Source organism: Rana temporaria, chromosome 8 (genome assembly GCF_905171775.1).
Source record: "Rana temporaria chromosome 8, aRanTem1.1, whole genome shotgun sequence".
Taxonomy (NCBI): domain Eukaryota; kingdom Metazoa; phylum Chordata; class Amphibia; order Anura; family Ranidae; genus Rana; species Rana temporaria.
In genome coordinates, this window is record NC_053496.1 from 177,424,278 (window position 1) to 177,444,586 (window position 20,309).

General features: G+C 44.4%; 1 protein-coding gene and 1 long non-coding RNA gene across 2 annotated transcripts in view; both read left to right on the forward strand.

The window, feature by feature from the left end:
* The window catches only part of LOC120910535 (zinc finger protein 850-like), a 29,265-nt gene extending 12,702 nt beyond the window's left edge, over nucleotides 1-16,563 (forward strand). Inside the window, exons 5-12 of the mRNA XM_040322293.1 lie at nucleotides 5,314-5,330; nucleotides 5,655-5,690; nucleotides 5,793-5,942; nucleotides 6,056-6,103; nucleotides 6,338-6,476; nucleotides 7,633-9,002; nucleotides 11,975-12,095; nucleotides 14,706-16,563. Coding sequence (XP_040178227.1) covers nucleotides 5,314-5,330; nucleotides 5,655-5,690; nucleotides 5,793-5,942; nucleotides 6,056-6,103; nucleotides 6,338-6,476; nucleotides 7,633-9,002; nucleotides 11,975-12,095; nucleotides 14,706-16,174 — 3,350 coding nt within the window. The 3' untranslated portion in view covers nucleotides 16,175-16,563. The remainder of the gene's footprint in view (nucleotides 1-5,313; nucleotides 5,331-5,654; nucleotides 5,691-5,792; nucleotides 5,943-6,055; nucleotides 6,104-6,337; nucleotides 6,477-7,632; nucleotides 9,003-11,974; nucleotides 12,096-14,705) is intronic.
* On the forward strand, nucleotides 11,301-11,777 carry LOC120910292. The gene is made up of 3 exons (XR_005741498.1): nucleotides 11,301-11,341; nucleotides 11,451-11,594; nucleotides 11,681-11,777. It is a non-coding gene; the product is annotated as an uncharacterized LOC120910292 (long non-coding RNA).
* Nucleotides 16,564-20,309: the final 3,746 nt, after the last annotated feature.

Below are 20,309 nucleotides of genomic sequence, written 5' to 3' on the forward strand. Positions count from 1 at the left end.
CCGACGCGTTCAGGCGCAGAAACGAACGCATACTCGAGTAGAGCCCGCATATGAAAACGGTGGTCAAACCACACATGTGAGGTATCACAGCGAACGTTAGAGCCTATGGAGATCTTTAAAGGAGTTCTCTAAGCTAAAACTTTTAACCCCCGCTGTGCCCAGGCTGCAAAACTATACAAAATAAACTTTCACTTACCTGCCTACGATCCCCCGTTGTTCCGATATCGCCGTCCCGTTCTCCGGTCCCGGTCTCTTCCACTTCCTGCGGGTCGGTGACTCACAGTGCGCTCAGCCTATCAGCGGCCGCGACGGGACATTGCTGCGGCCGCTGATAGGCTGAGCGCACTGTGAGTCACCGACCCGCAGGAAGTGGAACAGACCGGGACCGGAGAACGGGACGGCGATATCGGAACAACGGGGGATCGTAGGCAGGTAAGTGAAAGTTTATTTTGTATAGTTTTACAGCCCGGGCACAGCGGGGGTTAAGAGTTTTAGCTTGGAGAACTCCTTTAAGGGTAAAAGTTTTGACACCATTCCACGAGCGGGCGCAATTTTGAAGCGTGACATGTTGGATATCAATGTACTCGGCGCAACATTATCTTTCACAATATAAAAAAAATTTGGCTAACTTTACTGTCGTCTTTTTTTTTAATTCAAAAAAGTTTTTCCAAAAAAAAGTGCGCTTGTAAGACCGCTGCGTAAATACGGTGGGACAAAAAGTATTTAAATGACCGCCATTTTATTTTCTAGGGTGTTAGAATTTTTTTTTTATAATGTTTGGGGGTTCCAAGTAATTTTCTAGCAAAAAAACTTGTTTTTAACTTGTAAACACTGAGTCTGAAGAACAGGCTCGGTCCATAAGTGGTTAATGTTTGTTGTGCGGTTTTCCGTAGGGAAAAATTAGTGTTTGCTTACGTGTTTGGGGTGCCGTTAACAATGAAGGACATTGCAAGCACGACACTTGTTTTTTTTGCATTTCACCAATGCTCAAAAATATGCGATTTTGCACATGCTTATGAAATGCTAAGGTGTGATTGGGGCCTTATCCACTTGCCGACCAGTCACGTACCTGGTACATCACTGGATTTCAGGTGGTTATGCCGGGATGATATGCAGCTGCAGGCATCACCCTGGTACCATATTTTAGAGCCGGTGTTCTGTCGAGAAGTGCCCGTTATCGAATAGTGCCCCGGACGAACTGCGCATGCGCAGTATGTAACAGTACAACAGCTGAGTTTACATGAACGTGCCTCAGCAACCCAAGGCAAAATCCGACTGAAAAAATGTCTTCAGTCGGCTATTGTGCGCAGGCGCCCTCTAGCCGACACGACAGCTGATCGTAAACTCAGCTGTTGTGCCGTTACATACGGCGCATGCGCAGTTCGTCCCGGGGCACTATTCGATAGCTGGGCACTTCGACAGAACACCGGCAGTTGGCTCTCTTGTAAAAGCAAGCCTAGTGGATAACTAGCCGCTGGATTGCTTTTACAAGCAGCAGGAAGGGATGTCCCCATCCCACCGCCTTCCGTGGCTTTACTGGGATCTTCCGTCCCACCAGGAGGTCTTAGCAGTTTTCCCATCCTCAGGCCCATCCAGGAAGTAATGAAGATGTTTATCATACAACAATCTGGATGCTAAGAACGACTTCCAGACCATCAGACCAACATAGAAGAGCCTATATCTACCATAGAGAGCCACCAACCAGGCCAAAGAGAGAAGGACTCCTAGAGGGAGCCGGAATTACTCGTCTGAGAGAGCCACCAACCAGGCCAAAGAGAGAAGGACTCCTAGAGGGAGCCGGAATTACTCGTCTAAGAGAGCCACCAACCGGGACAAATGGAGGAGGACCCCTAGAGGGAGCTGGAATCACTCATCTGAGAGAGCCACCAACATGGCCAAATGGAGGAGGACCCCTAGAGGGAGTCGGAATCACTCATCTGAGAGAGCCACCAACTGGGCCAAATGGAGGAGGACCCCTAGAGTGAGCCGTAATCACTCATCTGAAAGAGCCAATCGACCAAATGGAGGAGGACCCCTAGAGGGAGCCAGAATCACTCATCTGAGAGAGCCATCAGCTGGGCTAAACATAGGAGGATTACTAGGAGCCACTGGATTGTTAGCATCATCCACTTAAGCTGTTACCTTACAGCCTAGGTGTCAAACACATGGCCCACGGGCCAAATCTGGCCCTCCAGGCCATTTCATGTGGCCCTCGCACCTCTCCTGCAGCTGCAGAAGAGCTCCAGCTCCCCTCTGGTCCTCCTGCAGACCCTTACTTTACGCTTTAAGGCAATGCATCCAGCTTCTTCCCAGCAGCAGCATAAGGAAAGGGGGTGCACTGTGATGTAAGGGAAAGTGGGGGACTCAACTTCTGATGGTGGGATGGCTCTTGACATCTAATGTAAGGGGAGGGGGATGCGCTGGACATCTAATCTTACAGCTACAACCGGCCCTTTTGAGGGCAATCATAATGCTGATGCAGCCCACAATGAAATTGAGTCTGACACCCCTGCCTTACAACAATAAGGTGAAAAGCCATGTACTATATAGCAGGTGTGTCAAACAGGCATTGGTGAGGATGAACCTCAACAAAATACACCACAGGAGGACAATGTAAGCAGGATAGGTCCCATCCAATTTTCCCCAAAGGTTCCCAGTAGCAAGACACAGACTCCAAAACGTGCGCTGAACCGCATCAAATGGTGCAACGATCCATAATGTGCATGAAAAAAAGAGAACTGCACATAGTGTAATACCGTGTGGCATATTTATTGTAAAAAAAGGGGGTTTACACTTACAAAAATTCTGGATAAACAAGCTTGTAACGTATAGGTAAGTATGCAATGATTCCACCACCGTCACCCAACATGTTTCGTCCAATTGGACATCATCTGGAGCATCACAAGTTTTCCTGACACCAAGAGAAAAAAGGTGACAGGGGAGAGAGCTCCAGCACACAGCCTGTGATTGACAGCTTCAGCTCTGTTGCTGTGTGAAAGGTGGTGTCCCTTCCCTCCAATCAGCACTCTTTGAGCTCTGTAGAGTGTAACTTCAGCTCCACGCCCCCTGCTTTCTGAAAACTCAGACACGCTTTATATTTCTGGACTTCTGAATAGCCCCAGAGAACTTAGAGAGTACCGCAGATAAACAGATACAACGTATGTAGAAGAATTTGTTTCATTTCTGTGTATCACTAGAGGCCAGTAACTTCACTGGGTGCATATAAGGTTTGGACCTATAATCTAAATTTTTCGATTGACACACTAAACTGCAAAAAACAAATGTGAAATATATATATATTCGATAGAGTCTATTTAGCAACATAAAAAAAGAAATCATTATAAATAAATATACTACAATTATTGGATTCCATTATTTTTATGGAATAGTTAGGTTTCTGTGAGGTATCATTTATACAACAGCAATGACGAGGAGGCCACAATGGAGCAGCTGGTGAAGTACGGAGGGACAACACAGGCTGCAGTATTTATATTCCCCACCAGGTAGTGATCTCACTTATTGTCCGTGGAACGCAAAGACAGGAAGTGATGTAAGTAAAACAGGAAGTTCCGGGTCAGAGGTTATGTAAAAAAAAAGAGAGAAGACATTGCAAGAACTGGCAGCAGAGGAGGTAATAAGATATTATTTTATATTTACACCCAGTAACCCCCCTGTCATGTCCGTCCTCTTCCTCCATAGTCACTGTGATGTCTTTTATCTCCAAAAGATGCCAATACACATATATAGTGTATTGTAATATTTACATAGTTATATTCTAAATATAGAACCATTTATCCAACTGTCCATCCAGAACCTCTGGTTTATAGACCTGATACATCCTAAATATAGAACCATTTATCCAACTGTCCATCTAGAGCCTCTGGTTTATAGATCGGATACATCCTAAATATAGAACCATTTATCCAACTGTCCATCCAGAGCCTCTGGTTTATAGACCTGATACATCCTAAATATAGAACCATTTATCCAACTGTCCATCTAGAGCCTCTGGTTTATAGATCGGATACATCCTAAATATAGAACCATTTATCCAACTGTCCATCCAGAGCCTCTGGTTTATAGACCTGATACATCCTAAATATAGAACCATTTATCCAACTGTCCATCTAGAGCCTCTGGTTTATAGATCGGATACATCCTAAATATAGAACCATTTATCCAACTGTCCATCCAGAGCCTCTGGTTTATAGACCGGATACATCCTAAATATAGAGCCATTTATCCAACTGTTCATCCAGAACCTCTGGTTTATAGAGAAGATACATCCTAAATATAGAGCCATTTATCCAACTGTCCATCCTGAGCCTTTGGTTTAAAGACTGGATACATCCTAAATTAAGGTGACCAGATTTTTTTAAATAAAATCCGGGGACATATTTCTTTTACTAGTAATGGCAGCAATCAGCGACTCTTTGCCGTCTCTGCCGCTGCCCCCCTCACAGCCTGTTAAGTCTTACTCTCCGGACCCTGGCTACTACTGGCTGGGGAACAGAGGAAGATCACTCCACCAGGGAAGACAAGGAGATAAACAGGCAGGTGGCTGGCTGGGACTTGAGCCAGGGCAGAAGAACATGTGAGCGGGGCTGAATAGGCATGCGCCTGAAACTGGAGAAATATTCCCTCCGCTCCGACCAGCATGTGATCCTCAGAAAGGGGCACAGATAAAGGAAAAAAAAAATACACCTCCCTAATAGAGCCATTTATGCAACTGTCCATACAGAGCCTCGGGTTTATAGTCCAGATTTATCCTAAATATAGAGCCTTTTATCCAACTGTCCATCCAGAGCCTCTGGTTTATAGACCGGATACATCCTAAATATAGAGCCTTTTATCCAACTGTCCATCCAGAGCCTCTGTTTTATAGACCAGATACATCCTAAATACAGAGCCATTCATCCTTCATGTTAGTGGAGAAATGTTGCTTCCCTTAGTCCCCTCACCATAACCTGATTGGCCTCTGTCATGTGATCCTGAACACCAATCACAGCACAGATGCCCCCAGTCTTATTTTGGTGGAGTTGGCTGTCAGGGTGACATCAATGTGCACAGTACATGCAATGTAATCAGACGGGGCTCACAATATAGACATTCCCGGGCACTGTGCACACAGAACAACGTCATGTCTACATATCCTCCATGGTCAGTAGTATTTAACAAAACCCATATTCTCTGCAATCCAATATTTACTAGATATTACGTCTCTATAAAGCCCTACTGCAACCATCATTTTGTTTTTAAATGTAGATGTAGGGGGAGAAAATTAAGAACTTTTTTATTACTAATTCTTTCCAGGTCAGCTCAATAGCAAGGCAAGAGAAATCTTCCCAACTGGGGCATATAAGGTGTCAGGATGTCACTGTCTATTTCTCCATGGAGGAGTGGGAGTATTTAGAAGGACACAAGGATCTCTACAAGGACGTCATGATGGAGAATCAGCCGCCCCTCACATCACCGGGTAAGAGGAGACTTTATTGTAAAGGAGAGAGCAGTACGGAGGATCCACCTAGATCCCCCATCATCTGATAAACACATAGAAACAATGTATTCAGTCAGTGTGTGTGTTTCCTACAGATGGATCCAGTAATGGGAACACACCAGAGAGATGCCCCCGTCCTCTGTATTCCCGGGATACCACACAGGAAGGTCACACCATCCCCCACCATCATCAGGTAGGTGGTACTAAGCAAATAGAATTCTAAGCTATGCTATAACATTCTTCTGTAATCTCTTGTACCTTTTTTATAAATGTACTCTATCATTATTGGGTTCAGGGCGAGAAGCTGAATTACATCAAAGTTGAGGTTAAAGAGGAAGAAGAAGAGATGTTGGTGAGCGGAGATCAGCAGTCTATAGAAGAAGACGGCCCTCTCTATTCTTGGGATTCCACAAAGGGAGTTCACAACTTTACAAATAATGAGCAGGTATAGGAGACGAAGCATGTAACCCTAAAAGGAATTTTAGGATATGAGATGACATTAGTTTATGTAATCTTTTCCCTTTATTTTACATGTATTCTATTGTCTTTGGGGTTTAGGGTGAAGAATTGAAAGACATCAAAGTTGAGGAGGAAGAAGAGACATTGGTAAGTGGACATCAGCAGTCTATGGGGGAAGGTGGTCTTCTGTATTCCTGGGATTCCACACAGGAAGTTCACATATGTACACACCAGGATCCTGTAGATACAATTGAGCAGAAAAAACTCAAAGTATTCTAAATTTTGAGATGCCATTTTTCGGTGTAATTACTTATTATTGGGGGTTACTTTTTATGTTATTAATTTTATCAATATTAAACATTTATCATCTTTGTGGTTTAGGGTGAAGAACTGAACGACATCAAAATTGAGATTAAGGAGGAAGAAGAAGAGACGTTGGTGACTGAAGATCAGCAGTCTATGGAGGAGGGGGAGATGATTATGGAAAGTAAACAGGAATCTTTTCCACATATGGACACAAGTAAGTAATAAACAAAAAATGGAAAAATAGAGATACTGTACACCATATGAAAAGGTCCATCTCCAATCCTCAATATAATAATATGTTCCCAACAAATGAGGAGGAGATACTGAGATTGCAGGCTTGGCTGGCTTAAATCAGGTTTGGTCTCCACCCAGAGATTGGCCACATTAATCACCTTGCAGATGGACAGACATGGAGAAGGCCAAATAAAAGGCCCATCTCTATTCCCCAATCTAACGTCAGGTTCCCAACAAATGAGGAGATACTGTACACCATATGAAAGGTCCATCTCCATTCCTCAATATAACGTCATGTTCCCAACAAATGAGGAGGAGATACTGTACACCATATAAAAGGTCCATCTCCATTTCTCAATATAACTTCATGTTCCCAACAAATGAGGAGATACTGTACACCATATGAAAGGTCCATCTCCATTCCTCAATATATTGTCATGTTCCCAACAAATGAGGAGGAGATACTGAGATTGCAGGCTTGGCTGGCTTAAATCAGGTTTGGTCTCCACCCAGAGACTGTCCACCTGCAAGGTGATTAATGTGGCCAGTCTCTGGGTGGAGACCAACCCTGATTTAAGCCAGCCAAGCCTGTAATCTCAGTATCTCCTTCTCATTTGTTGGGAACATGACATTATATTGAGGAATGGAGATGGACCTTTCATATGGCCTTCTCCATGTCTGTCTGTCCACCTGCAAGGTGATCAATGTGGCCAGACATGGAGAAGGCCATATGAAAGGTCCATCTCCATTCCTCAATATAATCTCATGTTCCCAACAAATGAGGAGGAGATACTGTACACCTTATGAAAGGTCCATCTCCGTTCCTCAATATAATGTTTAATAAAGGACTGCACAAAAAGTGTAAAAGGGCCACACGTTGAGATCCAAGGCTGTAGCATGTCCTTAGTCCCCAACCAAGAAATGAGGTGGAAGAAGATTCATCTCCATTCCATTAGTAACAATGTCATCAGTGCAAAAACAATGTCATCCAGTGTAATTTGGGTGTATTGTTGTAGCCTTTTGTGGTTTGTATTGATTTTTCTGATATGGCATTGTTCCATTAAGACACTCTTGAGTCCTTTCATCTAAGGCATGAAGAATACTTATAACCGTTAATTAACAATTATTTCCTACAGGTGGACCCTATATCTTGAATATTTCGGAAAGACGCCTTATTTTGAATTCAGATTATAAAGCAGAAGATAATAACATTGTACAATATTCTCCAGGAGGAAATCCTGTTACTCCAAATATACATCCCAGACCTTCCCAATTGGGGGGATCAATGGATCCCTCTAATCCTGAGGAATCTTCTGACGGATCACACACCAAGACTATAGGATCTCACAGTACAGATACTTCAATAGATCCGTCTATTCCCGAGGAATCTTCTTTAAGACATGAAGGAGTTCCCACAGAAGAGAGCTCATGGTCAGGTTCGGTGTGTGGGAAATCATTCACAGAAAACAGAGCACGTCTAAGACATGAAAAACGTCACACGGATGATCATACGTGTGCAGAGTGTGGCAAAAGCTTTTATCAGAAAGGAAACCTTCTTAAACACCAGAGAAGTCACACGGGAGAGCGTCCTTATTCATGTTCAGAGTGCGGGAAATGTTTCATTCACAAAGTGAGCCTTCTTAAACACGAGCGCAGTCACACAGGGGAGCGACCCTATTCGTGTTCAGAGTGCGGAAAAGGTTTCAATGACAAAGGACACCTTCTTAAACACCAGATGATTCACACGGGTGAGCGTCCGTATTTATGTTCAGAGTGCGGAAAATCTTTCATTCAGAAATGGAACCTTGTAAAACACCAGAGAAGTCACACTGGCGAGCGGCCCTATTCATGTTCAGAGTGCGGAAAAAGTTTCACTCAAAAAGGAAACCTCCTTAAACACCAGAGGAGTCACACAGGCGAGCGTCCTTATCCGTGTGCAGCGTGCGAGAAATGTTTCACTACCAAACAAAAACTTCTTAAACACCAGAGATGTCACACGGGTGAGCGTCCTTTTTCCTGTTCAGAGTGCGGGAAATGTTTCGTTCAGAAAGAAAATCTCCGTAAACACCAGAGGAGTCACACGGGCGAGCGTCCTTATTCGTGTTCAGAGTGTGGAAAATGTTTCAATCAGAAGGGACACTTTGTTAAACACCAAAGAACTCACACGGGCGAGCGTCCTTATCCGTGCTCCGTGTGCGGGAAATGCTTCATCCAGAAAAGCGCACTCGTTACGCACCAGATGATTCACTCGGGCGAACGCCCTTATTCGTGTTCAGAATGCGGAAAATGTTTCATTTCGAAAGCAGAACTTGTCAACCATCAGAGGATTCACACGGGAGAGCGCCCTTTTTCGTGTTCGGAGTGCGGGAAATGTTTCATTCGGAAATATGCGCTTGTCACTCACCAGAGGATACACACGGGGGAGCGTCCTTATTTGTGTTCAGAGTGTGGGAAATGTTTCAGTAACAGAACTACACTTACTGTACACCAGAAGATTCACTTGGGCTAACAAGCTTTTTTTGGGGTGTGGAAAAGATGTGGTGGAGAGTTTGGGGTGTGATGTTATAGTTGTATGCCTACTGTAATAAAAATGTTAACAATATGACCCAACTTGATCCCAGTCTCACTCGTAAAATTTCAGTGTAGCCTCTAAGGTATATATATATATATATATATATATATATATGTAGTATATTACAGATCAGTAGTACCATCATCCAACAGATATAGAAATCGGAATTGTTTGGTCCCGAAACCAAAGTTCCAAGAGACGGGGCAATTTAAGTATCTCGGTACAGATTTGAAAAGTAGAATCAGGTGTGGAAACGCATATATGGAAAAATATAAATAACGTTTTTATTGATACAAAATTAATAAAAGGCAACACAAAATCATGTACAGATTAAAAGCATGGTGACAATCCATACATATCACCAGGCCCGGACTGGGACAAAAAATAGGTCCAGGCATTTTAGACTGAGCAGCCCATGGCATATTTACTGGGAGCCAATCAGCGGGTCCGGCGGCCGCAATGGCCACCGCGACTTGCCGATCGTTCACAGGAGAGACAGATCAGCGGTGCGCCAATGTAAACAAAGCACCGCTGAGTCGCGATCTCTCTTTTTCTCCAGTGAATCCACTCCCCCCCCACAGTTAGAAACACCTCCCAGGGAACACATTTAACCCCTTGATCGCCCCCTAGTGTTAACCTTTTCCCTGACAGTGTCATTCATACAGTGATCAGTGGCTATTTTTAGCTCTGATCATTGTATTGGTGTCACTGGTCCCCAAAAAGCTTCACTTAGTGTCACATTTGTCCGCCGCAATGTCCCGCCATTACTAGTAAAAAAATGTTATAAAAAATAAAAGTCCCTGAATCTATCCGCTATTTTGTAGACATGATAACTTTTGCACAAACCAATCAATATACCAGAATACATACTGGCCTAAATTGATGAAGTAATTCGTTTTTTTTGTTTTTTGTTTTTTTGGATATGTATTATAGCAGAAAGTAAAAAATGCTGTCTTTTTTAGCTTGTAGCGCAAAAAATATAAAACCGCAGAGGTGATTAAATACCATTAAAAGAAAGCTCTATATGTGGGAAAAGAAAAGACATCAATTTTATTTGGGTACAGCGTCACAGGACAGCACAATTGTCAGTTAAAGCAACGCAGTGCCAAATCGCAAAAAATGGCCTGTCATGAAGGGGATAAAACCTTCCGGGGCTGAACAGGTTAAAGAAGCGGCTATAAAAGCATGACGAAAAAAAGAAAAACAATGTATTCTGCAGTTTTTATATTCTCCACAAAGAGGCGACCTTACTTATTGTCAATGGAACGCAACAGACAGGAAGTGACGCAGGTTGAAAAAATAGCAAGTGATGTCACATATAAACAGGAAGTTCCAGGTGAGAGGTGAGTCGGGAGGAAGTAGAGAGAGACATTGCTGGAACTGGCAGCAGAGGTGGTAATAAGATATTATTTTATATTTACACCCAGTAACCCCCCGTCATGTCCGTCCTCTTCCTCCATAGTCACTGTGACTTATTTTATCCCCAACAGATGATGATATACAGAAATATTGTATAATATTAATAAATAGAGTTATTGTATTCCTGTCTATCGCTCTGACATATACCGTAGTGCTGTACAAAGAACACTGCGTCAGTCACATCACTCTATTACACAGTGCTGACCGGAGAGGTGAGGAGGATTCTGGGAGGTCACATGACATCACTCTTATCTCTAGTAATAAAACACAGACCTGACAGGAGAGGTGAGGAGGATTCTGGGAGGTCATTAAATCACCCACCTACCTTTCTAAATACGAAACCATGTGTATTAGCCCATACCAGAAGGGGAACCGGTGTAACAGCTCGGATATTAATAATTATTCGATTTTTGGCAGCACCTGGTTTTAGCTCCCCAATTACGGCAATTCTGGGACATTATCCAGTAACAGACAAGGGGTGTGTCTGGATGGTGACTGTATCATTGTGTGTGTCAGGTTCCTATAAGGTGTCAGGATGTCACTGTCTATTTCTCCATGGAGGAGTGGGAGTATTTAGAAAGACACAAGGATCTCTACAAGGACGTCATGATGGAGAATCAGCCGCCCCTCACATCACCGGGTAAGAGGAGACTTTATTGTAAAGGAGAGAGCAGTACGGAGGATCCACCTAGATCCCCCATCATCTGATAAACACATAGAAACAATGTATTCAGTCAGTGTGTGTGTTTCCTACAGATGGATCCAGTAATGGGAACCCACCAGAGAGATGTCCCCTTCCTCTGTATTCCCGGGATTCCACACAGGAAGGTCAGACCATCCCTCACCATCATCAGGTAGGTGGGAGTGAGCAACTAGAACAGAATTCTAAGCTATGAGATAACGTTCTTCTATGCAATCTCTTGTTCCATTTTGCACATATATTCTATCATCTTTGGGGTTTAGGGTGAAGAACTGAAAGACATCAAAGCCGAGATTAAAGAAGAAGAGATGTTCATGAGTGGAGATCAGCAGTCTATGGGAGAGGGAGGTCCTCTGTATTCCCGGGATTCCACACAGGAAGATCACAACATCCCTCACCATCATCAGGTGGGTGGTACTGAGCATGAAGACCTAAACTTGTGTTCTAATCTAAAAGATGCCATTTCCCCAATGTAATCTCCTTTCACTTTTAGGGTGAAGAATTGAAAGACCTAAAAGTTGAGGTTAAAGCGGAAGGGACATTGATAAAGGGAGATCAGCAGTCTATGGAGGAGGGAGGTCCTCTGTATTCCCGGGATTCCAGACAGGAAGGTCACACCATCCCTCACCATCATCAGGTAGGTGGGAGTGAACAACTAGAACACAAAATGTATTCTAATCTACGAGAGGACATTCTTCTGTGAAATCTCTTCCTATTACAGTAATAATGTTTCCAGGTGTCGTATTTTATCATCTTTGGGGTTTAGGGTGAAGAACTGAAAGACATCAAAGTTGAGTATAAAGAGGAAGAAGAAGAGAGGTTGGTGAGTGGAGATCAGCAGTCTATGGAGGAGGGGGAGATGATTATGGAAATTAAACAGGAGGAATCTTCTCTACATATGGACACAAGTAAGTCATAAACATTAAATGCCGAGAGAATTCACATTTTCATTTTACTTCTTCATATAGTATAAACTATATAGTCCTCAATTTTATGTCATGTTCCCAACAAATGAGGAGGAGATACTGAGATTGCAGGCTTGGCTGGCTTAAATCATGTTTGGTCTCCACCCAGAGACTGGCCACATTAATCACCTTGCAGGAGGACAGACAGACATGGAGAAGGCCATATGAAAGGTCCATCTCCATTCCTCAATATAATGTCATGTTCCCAACCAATGAGGAGGAGATACTGTAGATCCCCCTAGTCAGTAGTACCCCCAGCTCTTATGATCCCTCACTCAGTGGTAACCCCCAACTCTGCTTACCCCCCCACTCAGTAGTAACCCCCAACTCTGCTGATCATCTGGTTTTCTGATCCTCCTCTCTCTCTGGTCCCCACTCACCTACCGCTATATTACTCCCACGCTGCTCACCACTGTGTGACTTTGCTAGTTTCTCTTGCGTCTTTTCCCCAGCTCTGCTACTCAGTCCTCTTACTCCAGTCCTAAGGCTGCGTGTTGTGGTATGGGTGTATTATATTTTTTATCTGGCTTTTATTCATATTTTTCTGTTTTGATATCACCCATTTCCATGACTGAGCTCTGAGACACTGTTGAATGCTGGACCAACAAAAAGAACTCAAAAACATTAAGAAAACTTCAAAAATTTACATGCAGTAGTAACCAGAGCTCTGCTGATCCCCCACTCAGTAGTACCCCCCAGTTCTGCTGATCCCCTGCTCAATAGTAACCCCCAGCTCTGCTGATCCTCCACTCTGTAGTAACCTCCAGCTCTGCTGATCCCCCACTCAGTAGTAACCTCCAGCTCTGCTGATCCCCCCACTCAGTAACCCCCAGTTCTGCTGATTCCCCCCCCCTGCTCAGTAGTTCAACCCCCAGATCTGCTGACCCCCCCCCCCAACTCAGTAACCCCCAGCTCTGTTGACCCCCTCCACTCAGTAGTAACCCCAAGCTCTGCTGATCCCCCCCACACACACTCAGTAGTAACCCCGAGTTCTGCTGATTTTCTTTTTTTTATCCTCCTATCTCTCTGGTCCCTGCTCACCACGTGTGACATTGCTAGTTTCTCTCCCCAAGCTCTTCCCAAGCTCTGCCACTCAGTCCTCTCACTCCAGTCCCCAGTTACCTGTTGTGGTATGGGTGTATTATATGCTTCGTCTTTTATTCATATTTTTCTGTTATGAGATCACCCATTTCCATGACAGAGCTCTGAGATACTGTTGAATGCGAGACCAACAAATAGGACTCACAAACATTAATAAAACTTCAAACATTTACATGCAGTAGTAACCTCCAGCTCTGCTGATCCCCCCACTCAGTAGTACAATACAGCTCTGCTGACCCCAATTCAGTAGTAACCCCCAGCTCTGCTGACCCCCCCCCCACTCAGTAGAAACCTCCAGCTCTACTGATCCCCCACTCAGTAGTAACCTCCAGCTCTGCTGATCTCCTGTAGAGGGAAAAACATCCTGGATCGCCGCAATCCATTAAAGACGTCTTTATTGTAGAAATAAAATCCAGTACAGTCATATCATATAAAGAAGAAACAGGGACAAATAGCTAACGCGTTTCACATCATTTGATGCTTAGTCATAGCTCATATAGTCATCAGCTCTGCTGATCTCCTGCTCAGTAGTAACCTCCAGCTCTGATGATTCCCCTTCTTAGTAGTACCCCCAGCTCTGCTGATCCCCTGCTCAGTAGTACCCCCAGCTCTGCTGATCCCCTGCTCAGTAGTACCCCCAGCTCTGCTGATCCCCTGCTCAGTAGTACCCCCAGCTCTGCTGATCCCCTGCTCAGTAGTAACCCCCAGCTCTGCTCATCCCCCTGCTCAGTAGTACCCCCAGCTCTGCTGATCCCCCGCTCATTAGTAACCTGCAGTTCTGTAAAGGTATGGGTGTATTATATCCTTTTATCTGGCTTTTATTCATATTTTTTTGTTATGAGATCACCCATTTCCATGACAGAGCTCTGAGATACTGTTGAATGGTAGACCAACAAATAGGACTCACAAATATTAAGAAAACTTCAAACATTTACATGCTTCAGCTCTGCCGATTTCCCCACTCAGTAGTAACCCCTAGCTCTGCTGATCCCCCCCACTCAGTAGTAACCCCCAGCTCTGCTGACCCCCTGCTCAGTAGTTACCTCCATCTCTGCTGACCCACCTCACTCAGTAGTAACCCCCAGCTCTGCTGATCCCCCCCCCCCACTCAGTAATAACCTCCAGTTCTGCCAATTCCCCACTCAGTAGTAACCCCCAGCTCTGCTGATCTGCCGCTCAGTAGTAACCTCCAGCTCTGCTGATCCCCTGCTCAGTAACCTGCAGTTCTGTGATGGTATGGGTGTATTATATCCTTTATCTGACTTTTATTCATATTTTTCTGTTATGATATCACCCATTTCCATGACAGAACTCTGAGATTCCGTTGAGTGCTAGACCAACAAATAGGACTCAGAATGATTAAGAAAACTTCAAACATTTTAAATTTGTTTTCCAACACTTGGGGGCGATGTGTGGAACACCTCTGATGGACATTTAATTTTCTCTCTCCAGGTCATAGTGCAGAAGATGATGACATCACAAAATGTTCTCCAGGAGGAAATTCTGTTACTCCAAATATACATCCCAGACCTTCCCAATTGGGGGGATCAATGGATCCCTCTAATCCTGAGGAATCTTCTGATAAATCACATACTATTACCCCAGATATAAATCTAAGATCTCAGAGCATGGAGAGATCAACAGATCCATCCATTTCCATGGAATCTTTGCTTAGCAATGAAGGAGAGCAATCGTTCAATGAAAACAGAGAAGATCGACATGAGAAACGTCTTACGGGTGAGCGTCCCTATACATGTTCAGAGTGCGGGAAATGTTTCCCTCAGAAAAAAGTACTTCTTATACACCAGAGAAGTCACACAGCAAAACGTGCTTATTCATGTTCAGAGTGCGGGAAATGTTTCAGCCAGAAAGCAAACCTTCGTAAGCACCAGAGAATTCACACGGGTGAGCGTCCCTTTTCGTGTTCAGAGTGTGGGAAATCTTTCACTGAGAAAAACGTTCTTCTTGTACACCAGAGACGTCACACAGGAGAACAACCTTATTCCTGTTCAGAGTGCGGGAAATGTTTCAATCAGAAAGCAAACCTTTGTAAGCACCTGAGAATTCACACGGGTGAACGTCCCTATGCGTGTTCCGAGTGCGGGAAATCTTTCTCTGTCAAATCGGTACTTCTTTTACATCAGAAAATTCACACAGGCGAGCGTCCTTATTCGTGTTCGAAGTGCGGGAAATTCTTTGTTCTCCAAAATTTACTAGTCAGACACCAAAAGGTTCACACAGGTGAACGTCCGTATTCATGTTCAGAGTGCGGGAAAGGTTTTATTCTAAGAAGTAGTCTTGTTAGACACCAGAAAACGCACACAGTTGAGCGTCCGTATTCATGTTCAGAGTGCGGGAAATGTTTCATTGAGAAAGAATGCCTTCTGAAACACCAGAGAATTCACACCGGTGAACGTCCCTTTTCCTGTTCAGAGTGCGGGAAGTGTTTTACTCAGAAAAAAGTGCTTCTTGCACATCAGAAATATCACACAGGCGATCGTCTTTATTCGTGTTCAGAGTGCGGGAAAAGCTTTACTGAGAAAACAGCCTTTCTTATACATCAGAGGATTCACACGAGTGAGCGTCCCTATTCATGTGCAGAGTGCGGGAAATCTTTCATTCAGAAAGGAAACCTTGTTAAACACCAGAGAATACACACGGGTGAGCGTCCCTATCCATGTTCAGAGTGCGGGAAATGCTTCCTTCAGAAAAGTTCACTTGATACCCACCAAAGGATTCACACGGGCGAACGGCCCTTTTCTTGTTCAGAGTGCGGCAAATGTTTCCTTCAGAAAGGAGACCTTGTTAGCCACCAAAGAAGTCACACTGGCGAGCGTCCTTATTCGTGTTCGGAGTGCGGGAAAAGTTTTGGTTACAGGAAATCGCTTGTTACTCATCAGAAAATTCACATGGGCTCATAACTTTTTTTTCATGTTCAGACTGATGTGTTTGGGGCGGGGCAAAAATATATTGAAGTTTTTTTAGGTACACTGCCATTAAATTCTAGTAATACAACCCTCTAAACATTCCTGTGCCAAGTTCATGGGTCTGTAACCTGCTGTATCCATTATGGGGGTTCCCATTATCCCTGTGCCGAGTTCCCGGGTCTGTACACCTGATGTGCCCATTATGAGGGGTTCCCACCATCCCTGTGCTGAGTTCCCAGGTCTATACACCTGCTGTGCTCATTATGAGGAGTTCCCACCAACCCTGTGCTGAGTTAATGGGTCTGTAGACCTGCTGTGCCCATTATGAGGGGTTCCCACCATCCCTGTGCTGAGTTCCCGGGTCTGTACATCTGCTGTGCCCATCATGAGGGGTTCCCATCATCCCTGTGCTGAGTTCTCGGGTCTGTAGACCTGCTGTGCCCATTATGAGGGGTTCCCACGATCCCTGTGCTGAGTTCCCGGGTCGGTATACCTGCTGTGCCCATTATGAAGGGTTCCCACAATCCCTGTGCTGAGTTCCCGTGTCTGTAGACCCACTGTGCCCATTATGAGGGGTTCCCACAATCCCTGTGCTGAGTTCCCGTGTCTGTAGACCCACTGTGCCCATTATGAGGGGTTTCCACCAACCCTGTGCTGAGTTCCTGGGTCTGTACACCCGCTGTGCCCATTATGAGGGGTTCCCACCATCCATGTGCTGAGTTCCCAGGTCTGTACACCTGCTGTGCTCATTATGAGGAGTTCCCACCAACCCTGTGCTGAGTTAATGGGTCTGTAGACCTGCTGTGCCCATTATGAGGGGTTCCCACCATCCATGTGCTGAGTTTCCAGGTCTGTACACCTGCTGTGCCCATTATGAGGGGTTCTCACCATCCCTGTGCTGAATTCCCGGGTCTGTAGACCCGCTGTGCCCATTATGAGGGGTTCCCACCATCCCTGTGCCAAGTTCCCGGGTCTGTACACCTGCTTTGCCCATTATGAGGGGTTCCCACCGTCTCACAGTGATAGGCTCGATAATTTCCATCATTATCTTCATCAGCGAGATGGAGGTCATCATAATCGGGGGCTTAAAAAATATGTCAGATGTGTCATGTGATCCGTCAAAGTGATTGTTCTTGTCAGTGCTGCATAGCCGAGTATCTTAGCATGCCTGTAATTTCTCTAGCCAATATCAGAGGCACTTCTAGCATAGATGACACCCAGGATGGATGTAGAGGTGATATCATCACTGTGCTGTACATAGCCTGTACAGAGAGCAGAGCTGGGGGACAGACCCGGCAAGCCCCACCCAGGGGCGGAGACAAGACCAATCACCCTGCCTACTGAGAGAGAGTTCAACAACCACTGGTCTGTATTACAGGAAGTAACGTCTCACGCTGGATTACTACACAGATCTGGAAGAAATACATGAAGCACGCCAAGATTCAAGGAAGAATGCACACGGAGCTCACCTTTTATATATTCTCTATTGTGTTTTCAACTGTATTTCTGTTTTTATTTAAATTCATAATTATTACATTTTTCTATGGTATTCTTTTTTTTATATATGTACAGGGGAACCTTGGATTGCGAGCAACGCAGGGTAACGAGCGATTCGCAATACGAGCACTGTGTTAGGATTTTTTCAAACTCGGTTTGCGCCCCCCCCACCTCTGGCCACATGCGGTATTGCATGCCAATGAAGTCAATGCGTAACAAATTATTTTCGTTTCCATTGACTTTAATGGGGAAACTCGCATTGATATGCGAGTGCTTTGGATTACGGGCATTTTCCTGGAACGGATTATGCTCGTAATCCGAGGTTCCACTGTATATGCAATTTTGTGTTTGGCCCCAAGTACGATGGCACTTCCATGAAGACCATTTCTGATGAGACTTCTATGCTGTGTAGATGGGTGACCAGGGTCCTCAATTGTGAACTGACAGCAGTGCTGACTATAGGTTATTATTATATACAACAAAAAACCGCGCTACCACAACACAGTCTTTAGGCAGCGGCTAGCGTGCGATAACAGAAGAATAAAACAATATATTGTCGGCTCTTTTATATTGTTTTATTATAGGTTATTATTACCTGTTGGGTATGTTTTATTCCAGAGTCAGGCTACATGCCAACAATGATCTCTCTATAACTATAGTGGTTACTAATGTTATTGTGATACTCCAATGTATCACTTAATGTTTTATTTTACCTATGCATGTTCATAATGCAGGAAAAAAAATAAAAACATTTTTTAGTGCAAAACCACGCCATATTAGGCCTAGTACACACGAGAGGATTTATCCGCGGATACGGTCCACCGGACCGTATCCGCGGATAAATCCTCTCAAGGATTTCCACGGACTTTGATCCGATGGAGTGTACTCACCATTGGATCGAAATCCCATCGCGATGACGTGTCGCGCCGACGTGCGCGACGCTGTTATAAAAGGAATTCCACGCATGCGTCGAATCATTACGACGCATGCGGGGGATCCCTTCGGACGGATTGATCCGGTGAGTCTGTACAGACCACCGGATCGATCCGCGGGAGCCAATTCAAGCGGATAGATTTGTAGACATGTCTACATATTTTTATCTGCTGGAATTGGGAAATTTCCGCGGATAAATATCCGCTGGAATGTACACACCATAGAATCTATCCGCTGAAACCGATCCGCTGAGATTTTTCAGCGGATGGATTCTATCGTGTGTACGGGGCCTTATACAAATTTTTGGTTAAAATATAAAAGATGAGATTGCATTCAGTAAAAAGATAACAAATATTTAATGTCTTAAAATTGCGTGCGCCCGCAAAATCGCCAAAAACGATGGTGCCCAAAAAAAAACACCACAGGTGACGTTTTACAAAGCCTTTACAGCTCAATTTAGAGTTACAGTGCCTTGAAATAGTTTTCATACCCCTTGAAATGTTCTGCATTTTGCCATGTTACAACCAAAAACGTAAATGTATTTTATTGGGGATTTTATGTGATAGACCAACACAAAGTGGCACATAAATGTAAAGTGGAAGGAAAATGATAAATGGTTTTCAATTTTTTTTTACAAATAAATAACTTGTAGTGCAAAGTGGATTTGCCTTTTGTAAATAACCCCCACTGTGTCCACATGTGCTATCTCCCATCACGGAATATCAATGGACGTGTTTCTGGAGTGCAACCCCCTTTCTCTCACCTACTTTAGGTTTGAGGAAGGGGTTGCACCCCCAATAACACATACATTGATATCTCGTGATGGGAGATAGCGCATGTTGACACACTGTGTTTTTTGGGGCTTTACAAACTAACCTGTTTGTACCTACACACATTTTTAGGCAGGGGATCATAAGGGACATTTAACAATTATGCCTCTATGTGTACATGGCTTGAAATTTTGGCTTTTAGAAGCGGGAGATCATCCTTTCTGAGGAAGGAAACATCTTCACAGTCTTGGCATACTAATGTCTCAAATGGCCTTCACTAGGGTTGTCCCAATACCGATACTAGTATCGGGACCAATACCTAGCATTTGCGCGAGTACTTGTACTCGCGCAAATGCTCCCGATGCTTCACCCGATACCTGTAATTGGTCAGCGGGCGGAGCAGCGGGTGGAGTGGCAAGTGAGTCCTGAAGTAAGCTGGCAGGGAGCCATGTCTCATCACATTCGGCTACCCATCGCATCTTGCTACGGAAGCGACGTTCCGCCGAGAAATTTTGAACTGCGCATGCACGATGCGTTCCAAACGATTTGCGACAATACAGAGCAGTAAAATCGTCAGATAATGTCACGGAAGTGATGTTACTGACAATACAAACACTGGGCTATGCGTTCCAAGACGAATACTTCCCTTGTTACCTAGTGTCTTCAGAACTGCCAGCTGTCCCTGTACAACCCAAAGCAACCCGTGGTGTTAGGTTCTGCATTGCTGGTACTTGTAGTGCCTATCCAGAGCAACCTGTGGTGATAGATTCTGCAATGCTGGGACTTGTATTGCCTCTAAAGATGCCAGCTGTCATTGGACTGCCCTATACAAGGCAGGGCAACCAGTGGTGATTATCATGCCATGCTAGGACTTATAGTGCCTCTAGAGCTGTCAGCTATGGGCCTGACACTGCAGGGTCGATATATCA